This window comes from Asparagus officinalis, chromosome 7, assembly GCF_001876935.1.
Source record: "Asparagus officinalis chromosome 7, Aspof.V1, whole genome shotgun sequence".
Lineage (NCBI taxonomy): Eukaryota > Viridiplantae > Streptophyta > Magnoliopsida > Asparagales > Asparagaceae > Asparagus > Asparagus officinalis.
Genome location: NC_033800.1, coordinates 42,611,985 through 42,621,332, shown reverse-complemented (window position 1 = coordinate 42,621,332; position 9,348 = coordinate 42,611,985). Strand labels below are relative to the sequence as shown.

The window sequence follows — 9,348 nt, the reverse complement described above, 5'->3', positions numbered from 1 at the left end:
GAAGATAATGTTGTTTCTTTGCGGCTTATCATTCTGAATATGAATTTGATTTAATTACCTTTTATTTTGTATACTTGTTTCTTGTGCTTATATTGGCTTCTTAGCTTGACCCTGGGCTTCAACAAAAAGTTAAAAAATAAGAAAATATGAGCTCTTTTTAAGCTCTCTTATTCGATAATTCTTTATTTTCTGCAGATCATTGTATGAGGTACCACCTTTAGGAGTTTAGCCCAACCAACAAATGTTAGCAGCTGCATAATCCGTGTGAGTTATTCAATCATCATCATGCATCTCTCCAAAATCATATTGAAACATATCTTTGGTGTTTTAAAGTTCAGGTGCACTATTTTCAAGGCTCAACCTCCTAGTTTTCCAGAGGAGACACAAAATAGTAAGCCATGAGATTGTATTAATCTGTATAACTTTCGAGATTGGAGAACTCAAATAATAACTTTAAACTTTTGATCTTCCTCCCGTGGCACCGTGCGAAGTTGCGCTACTTGATGCTCATTTCATTAAGGATGACAATTTACATACTTAATAGACACAATAAACGGTTGCAGTAAATTGGAGGGAACAAGTGGCGCATACTATGTGGGAGGACGGAATACACATATCCCAAGAAGTCCATATCAAAGTTATTCGACATTAGACTATATTTATAATAATTCTGATTTAATTTAATAACTATGACTTCCTCTATTGTAATGGTTAAAACTTTAACTTATCCAGACAGTTCTTCTTTAAATAATAATCAAATAACTAATACATGTCAATTATTGTAATAATAATTTAATTTTAACTTAATCCATACTTAACTACAAATAAATATTGCCAATACATTATAGTAATTAATATACATTAATTAGATTATTATTTTTAAGAAATAATTAAGGTATATACTTTAGATAATGTAGAATAATTAGATAATTAATATAATAAAAATATTGTTCATATTAATTATAATTAAGGCAAAAAATATTTGAAGATTAATTTAAATATTATTGTATTAATATAATAATATTTTACTAGTGAACATAAGGTAATAATAAGTTAATTTTGAACTTAGTTGATACATAAATACATATTTTAAAAAGATATAATCAAATCAATCGCTTTAAATTGTCTTATCATTCCATTTTATAATTTTATCCAACTTTAACCCAATTTATATCACTCTTGATGGTCACAGATTAAAATTATCTCACCAGGACAATAATCGTAATCTAATATCTAATACTATTATAAAAGTGTGTTGCCATGTTAAAACATTTCTTTCAACAATGCCCTCCAACATACATATATGCACACACAAAATACATGCATGCATACATAAGTCATTCATCTTTAAATCCTTCAAATCAAACACGTGTACATACATAAACTATATCCCTTCAAATTCTTCTCATAACCCTAAATCTTATCAAATCAAATTAGGTAATTATTAATTAAATGCATATGACATTTAGTATAGTTAGATATATTTTTAAAACTATAATACAACTATTATTTATTGAACAGTGTTAAATATATCTAAGTTATACTAAAATTTAGATATTATTAATAACTAATAAACTTTAAGTCTATATTATATTACCCATTATATTATAGTCAAACATGTCCTATACTAAAATATAGTACAATATATTATCTATAGTATAACTACAACTTGCATAGCGTAGCATGCATTTTTAACAGGCAAAAAAAAAATCAACAAGGGCAAAAGAAAAAAATTGCACTATGGTGAAAGATTTCAGACCTATTAGTCTTATCAATTGTATTCTCAAGATCTTCACTAAAATCTTGGCAAATAGATTATCAAATCATATGCCATCCTTAGTTGCACATACCCAATCAGCTTTTTAAGCGGGCAAATCTACTCTTGATTCTATTCTACAAGCAAATGAAATGAAACACTCTTGTTCAAAAAGGAAAAAAGAAGTTGCTATGTTCAAAATTGAATTTGCAAAGGCCTTTGATTCCATAGATTGGTTTTTCCTTGTTGACCTGTTAAAAGCTAGAGGGTTTGGTTGCAAATGGTGTTCTTGGATCTCTAATATTATATAATCTTCCAATTGTTCTGTTCTTGTCAATGGCTCACCATCTAAATTCTTTTCTTGTAAACGTGGTCTCAACCAATTGTTCTGTTCTTGTCAATGGCTCACCATCTAAATTCTTTTCTTGTAAACGTGGTCTCAAACAAGTTGATCCTCTTTCTCCAATGTTATTCAATGTTGCTGTTGATGTCTTGCATAAAATGATCATGAATAATGTTGAAGAGGGTCTTTTATCGCCTCTTGGACTTCGGGAACCTCTCAACCATTTAAGAATACTTCAATTTGCCGATGACACACTTCTCTTTGTTAGAAGCTCTTCAAAGGATATCTCCATTCTTAAAGCTATTCTTTATCTCTTTGAGGACATTTCTGGCTTGAGCATTAATTATTCAAAATCATCTCTTATATACTTTGGAAGGTCTTCTTATAAAGCACATAATCTTGCTTCTTCTCTGGATTGTAAAGTTGAACATTTACCTATCAAATATCTTGGCCTACCTCTCAAATATGGCAAACTTTCAAAATCAGACTGGCAACCCTTGTTGGATAATCTCTTTAGAAAGTTAGCATCCTGGAAGAAAAACACTTTGTCTTATGGAGGAAGGCTAACTCTTCTGAATTCAGTTCTCACATCAGTCCCTCTGTATTTTTTTTATCTTTCTATAAGCTACCAAAATGGCTTGTCAAAAACAAAAACCATCAAATGTCTAGTAAATTGGAAAAAGGTTTGTTTAAGTAAAGAAGAGGGCGGTTTAGGTGTCAAGGACATTAACTTGTTCAATGACTCCTTATTATCTAAATGGTTATGGAAATATCTTGATAAAAACTCATCAACAGGTCTCTTTATCCGCAAACTATATGGCATTGAGGGTTCTTTGTTGCAATCCAGGAAATACAATGCATCAAATTCACATTTTTGGAATGCTGTTTTATCCTTCAAGGATGCTTTTCTCCATAATGTCAAGTGGTCAATTGGCTCTGGAGATAATGTCAGATTCTGGAAAGATAAGTGGATAGGGTATAATACCCTTGCTAGTATTTTTCCTGAATCCTATAGATTAGCCCTCTCCTCTAATGTCTCTGTCAAAAGTCAAGGAAATTTCTATGATAATAAATGGCAATGGCACTTGTTGATGAGAAGAAGTATCTCTCCTGGAGCTCAAACAGAAAAAATGAGTATTCTCAATCTTATCAATAACTCAGACATATCTCAAACCTATAATCAACCTCTTTGGACTCTTACTTCTAACATGCAGTTCTCTATAAAGTCCTTCTACAGTTTTCTAAATCAAAGAGGAATAACCAACCCACTATATAAAGTTATCTGGAATCCTATTGTTCCCTCCAAAGTTCGTATCTTTCTTTGGCTTCTTACAAAGAACAAATTGCACACAAAAGATGTTTTACATCTAAAAGGGTGGACTGGTGACTTAACTTGCTCTTTTTGTGGTTTGGAACCTGAGTGCAGAGATCATTTATTTCTTTCATGTCCTATAACCATGCAAGTTTGGGATCATTTCAGGAAATACTTCTTACCATTCAATTGGTCATTTGCTTTGGATGAACTCTTGCTCTGTCTTGAAATTTTACATGAACCTAAAGGGCTTCTTTGGCGTTCTATTCTTGCTTCAGTTTGCTGGAATTTATGGTTAACAAGAAACAAATGTATTTTTGATCAAGCTCAATTCTCCTTTAATTCTATTATTAATTCTTCAATATCTGCCCTGTATGATTGGGTAGGCTCTACAAGAGGATCGGCATCACAGAAGCTTAAAGTCAAATTGGAGGAAAAACCGATACCAAGAAGCATATGATATTTCAGAAGTGTTGTGATTGAGATTTGTTTTGGGAGCTTTTGTATTCGATATACTCTTTGATCTTTTCTTTTGTGCTATTGGGTTATAGAAAGTTTAGTTTCTCTTTACTACATATATGGCTGGCTTTTGTTCTTTCCTATATCTGTGTCTACGGTGAATGACGGCAAGGCCCTCTCTTCACCTTTATGGCTGGCTTTTGTTCTTTCCTATATCTGTGTCTACGGTGAATGACGGCAAGGCCCTCTCTTCACCTTTATGGATGTTTGAAAGAAGAAAGTCTTATATCACTTGTTTTGAGAAACTACTTTTTCTATCCTCCAATCTATGGATACACCTTGTATCCTACTTTTGTAGCAAATCTTGGTTTTTAATATAATTGACAGGGTATATGCCTTGTTTTCTCTCAAAAAAAAACTACTAACTATTCAATTCACTAATGAAAAAGGCATCCCCACTATACTATCATTTTCATTAGGTTATTAAAGACAAACCCATTAATCCCTTTATTAAGCTCCCACTGCTGTTAAGCATTTCTAACCTCTGCATAAGTAAACATAACCCACATAATCAAAAGAGGAAGAGAACACAACCGTCTTAACAAAACAAATGTAGATAAAAAACCATCTGACCAAATTCATTGACATTAATCATCATTAACGTTATAAGAATTAATGCTAGAGTTATTGAGTGTTTTTTCTTTATGAGAATTAATGACCTAATGAAACGGTTGTGTTTAGTGGACACCTAACATTGAAGTATTAGTATCAAATAATAGTATTAGAGTAAATGTCTTCACCCTCTTGCCCTAATAGAGTCAATCAACTTGCATATTACAATTATTTGCCTTAATTGAGTCTATCAACAAAGCGTTATATAACGAGAATCTTTTCAACTTTTTCTAAATTATTCCTTTACTTAGTCTTTCCCCATTCTATCTCTATATAAACTACTAAAGGTCCTCTCAACCTGGCAAATTATATTCACTTATCTGATTAAAAGAGCTTTGCTACGGGGACCCAAAATATGGGACCAATAAAAGGGACAAGTGAGGTGTCCCCTTCTTATTGGATAATGAGTTGGTCATCATTAATGATGGCCAACTCATTATCCAATAGGAGGGGGACACCTCACTTGTCCCCTCTATTGGTCCCATATTTTGGGTCCTTGAGGAATTTTTCTTTGAAGAAACTTTAGGATGCATGCATTAATGGCTCCTCGATGATTAAAAGTGTGAGTGCATGCGCGCTAGCTTCAGCGCCGAGCTTGACCTTAGCTAGTCGCCTCTTTGTCTGCTAATGCCTGTGCTTTTGCATCTTTGACCGTCATTGCTTTGTGTCCCTCTTACATTAATTTGGGTATGGTGACAAACCCATTAATCCTCTTATTAAGCTCACCACTGCTGTTATGCATTTCTAACCTTTGCATAATAAGTAAACATAATCCACATAATCAAAAGAGGAAGAGAACATAATTGTCTTAACTGTTGTGTGCGGCGCGGAAGCGGGACAACCAAACAGGCGTGCATCGAGAACCAAATCAAACAAACGTCGAAATAAAGGCCAAACAAATCAAAACAACAGTACAAATCCAAACACAATAGTTTTACGTGGTTCGGCAAATTGCCTACGTCCACGGGGTAAAAAGTGGATTGGGTTTTCACTAATAGAGAAGAAGAGTACAAATTGAGATTACAAAATGCTCAAACCAATCAACTAATCTCACAAACAAATTTCTTAATCTCTCCAAATAAACACTCAAATAATTGCTCAGAAAAACTCTCCTTTTTCTGTGCTCTAAATATCCCCAAACCAATCTCCAAACAAAGCCAAAGAAATCTTAATTCGTATGTTGGTATTTATAGCAAACACCAAACCCAATAAGAATAGGAAACATAAAATAGGTCCTGACCCAATTGGCGGTCGACCGCCCAAAGCTTGCGGTCGATCACGATCCAGCGACAGAGACTAAATTCGCCTACAGGGTCTCACGATCGACCGAGGCGGTCGACCGTGCCAAATCCAGACTCCTCCCAGAGTCTGTGCACGTTCGTGGTTGACCGGCCTTGCGCTACGGTCGACCGCGCAGCTCCCAAACTGACTCCTGCTGATCCCAACACTTGTTCTTCACCAAACTTCTTCACAGTTTCTTCAAATTCTCCACGTCGGTGAAGTTTCTTCCAAAACTGAGCCGACACGAACCAAAACAAATGCCTCACTTGTTGCGTCCAGTACGTAGTGAAACTATACATGACAACAGACTTAATCCACAACAAGTCGAGACCCAAACTGGAGTGCGAACACTCTCCCAAACGTCGATGTCTCTCACCAAATCAGCTGCATCAAAAACTGACCGCCTACGTATCCTCTTGTGCAAGGAATCAAGGCTTTACATAGTTCACCCAAACGGCCTCCAAAGTCCCTCAAACAAATATAAAAGTCTGCAACTCTTCACCAATATCATCTGCATCCAAATCCAAATGATCCCCTCCCTCAAACAAATATAAAAGTCTGCAACTCTTCACCAATATCATCTGCATCCAAATCCAAATGATCCCCAATCTGTGTCACACCAATATCATCTGCATCCAAATCCAAATGATCCCCAATCTGTGTCACCTCAGCTGGAATCCCAAATGATGTAGTATGATCTGGAGTATGTGGAGTAAACTTCACCTAACATGGAGTAGCATTACCCTCCACCTGCTGCGATATCCAAACGACCTGATCAACACTCTCTACCTATCGAGAATCCAATGTGACATACATGTTCAGAACAAAATCAGAAGCTCCCAACCGATAATTAAATAAGCCTCTAAGTCCCAAACGCGTAATCGGATCAAATCTCACATCCTCAATATGACCAAATGCTGGGTAACCAAATATCCGATGCTAACCAAAATCTGAAGCAGCTCCACTAGATCCAAAAACTCCAAATGCAGCAGTCGGCGACATATGACTAAGATGCCCCAAATATGTCGAACCTCCTAAACCAGAACCAATGCTCGACAACCAACATCGATCCCCCTCCAGAAAGGAACAACCAAACAAAATTATCATCTTATCTCATCGCCATAATGTTTCCTCTCTAATGAAGTGTCTCAAACTGCCATGAGCTCGGCACAAATGCAGAAATAGGTCCCTCTTGTACCTCCTGATAAAATCAGAATGAAGTATCTTCACCTTCTGCCAATACACTTCTTCAACTTTTGTTGACTACTACGACTTCAAAACCAACGGGACTTGGTTGCAACCCACAAATGCCTAGTACAATCCCTAACATACGAAACCAAAATACCAATTTAACTTCCAATGATGCCTCTTTGGAAGGCCCCTAAATGCCTGAATGAATACCAAATAGAAGACCCCTTAATCATTGAATAGAAGTGTCAAACTCCATCTCGGTCTCCTTGCTCATACCAACATGCTCAAAGGACTTTAATATGCAGGTCAAGGGCACTTCTCAATAATCCAATGCACCGTATCATCAAACAAATAACCCAGCCTCAAATCCTTCTATCTCGGACAACTATCTCAAAGCACCAACAAATGAAGAATAGATCCAAACTGATAAAGGAGAGAATTTTATCTCCAATTAAAACCCTAACAAGAGTCTCCAAACGATCTCACCCCGCACGACGGCAACGAGATCCACAAATAGGAAAAATCCCACATTTATCTCCAAACGAAGCCCTTGAAGAGCCTCCAAAGCGATCTACTCCTCCAAATAGCGCAAGCGCCAACAAACCAATGCAGAACAAAAGAAGAATAGATCCAAACTGAAAAAGATAAAGTCTTTACCAAAAAGATCCCACCTTTCTCACCAAACGAAGCCCTAACCGAACTTCCAAATTGATCTACTCCTCCAACCAAGACAAAACCCTAGATCTGGAATCTGGAGCTATGATACCAATTGTTGTGCGCGGCGCGAAAGCGGGACAACCAAACGGGCGTGCTTTGAGAACCAAATCAAACAAACATCGAGATAAAGGCCAAACAAATCAAAACAATGGTATAAATCCAAACACAATAGTTTTACGTGGTTCGGCAAATTGCCTATGTCCACAGGGCAAGAAGGGATTGGGTTTTCACTAATAGAGAAGAAGAGTACAAATTGAGATTACAAAACGCTCAAACCAATCAACTAATCTTACCAACAAATCTCTTAATCTCTCCAAATAAACCCTCAAACAATTTCTCAGAAAAACTCTCCTTTTTCTATGCTCCAAATATCCCCAAACTAATCTCCAAACAAAGTCAAAGAAACCCTAATTCGTATGTTGGTATTTATAGCAAACACCAAACCTAATATGAGCAGGAAACATAAAACAAGTCCTGACCCGATTGGCGGGCGGCCGCCCAAAACTCGCGGTCGACCGCGATCCAGCGACAGAGACCAAATTCACCTACAAGGGTCTCACGGTCGATCGCGCCAAATCCAGACTCCTCCCAGAGTTTGTGCACGTTCGCGGTCGACGGCCTTGCGCCGCGGTCGACCGCGTAGCTCCCAAACTGACTCCTGCGGATCCCAACACCTGTTCTTCACCAAACTTCTTCACGGTTTCTTCATTAACAAATCAAATATAGATAAAAAAACCATCTAACCAAATTCATTGACATTAATCATCATTAACGTTATAAGAATTAATGCTAGAGTTAATGAGTGTTTTTTCTTTATGAGAATTAATGACCAAATAAAATGGTTCTGTTCAGTGGCACCTTACATTAAAGTATTAGTATCAAATAATAGTATTAGAGTAAATGTTTCCACCCTCTTGCCTTAATGGAGTCAATCAACTTGCATATTACAATTATTTTCCTTAATTGAGTCTATCAACTAAGCGTTATATAACGAGAATCTTTTCAACTTTTTCTAAATTATTCCTTTACTTAGTCTTTCCCCATTCTATCTCTATATAAACTACTAAAGGTCCTCTCAACTTGGCAAATTATATTCACTTCTCTGATTAAAATAAAGAAAAGAACTTTTATTAAAAAATATGACGAGAATATTGAAGCTTATATCCTTCACTGCAGCATTCTGAAGAAATTTTAGGATGCATGCATCAATGGCTCCTTGATGATTAAAAGTGTGAGTGCATGCGTGCTAGCTTCAGCGCCGAGCTTGACCTTAGGTAGTCGTCTCTTTGTCTACTAACGCTAGTGCTTTTGCATCATTGACCGTCATTATTTTGGGTCCCTCTTACATTAATTTGGGTATGGTTTCGTTTTGGTTTGGGTTGATTAATTTTGGTTATAATATTTTTGGATGTGATGAGGGGAGCAAATTTTGTTGGTGGTTGGTAGTGGTAGACAAATAAAATGATACACATATATACATACATGAACCTTACCCATTCAAATCAAACACATCATACATATAGATACAAACACACACACACATTATACCTCTTGACATTCTTTTCGTAACCCCCTCTTATTAAATCACATTAATTTAAAGTTTTAGACAATAGTGTA

The 9,348-nt window shown here is 36.1% G+C and overlaps 1 protein-coding gene across 1 annotated transcript; it reads left to right on the top strand.

The window, feature by feature from the left end:
• On the top strand, positions 2,093–4,105 carry LOC109847041. Its single transcript, XM_020416285.1, has 2 exons — positions 2,093–3,200; positions 3,963–4,105. Exons 1-2 carry the CDS (start codon positions 2,093–2,095, stop codon positions 4,103–4,105), a joined length of 1,251 nt encoding a protein of 416 aa, XP_020271874.1.

What these genes read in the sequence shown, in the direction of transcription:
- LOC109847041 (XM_020416285.1), top strand. Translation starts at nt 2,093, where the DNA reads ATGGCTCACCATCTAAATTCTTTTCTTGTAAACGTGGTCTCAACCAAT. An exon ending in GCACTTGTTGATGAGAAGAA is followed by an intron (nt 3,201 to 3,962) that starts GTATCTCTCCTG and finishes ATTGGGTTATAG; the next exon opens with AAAGTTTAGTTTCTCTTTAC.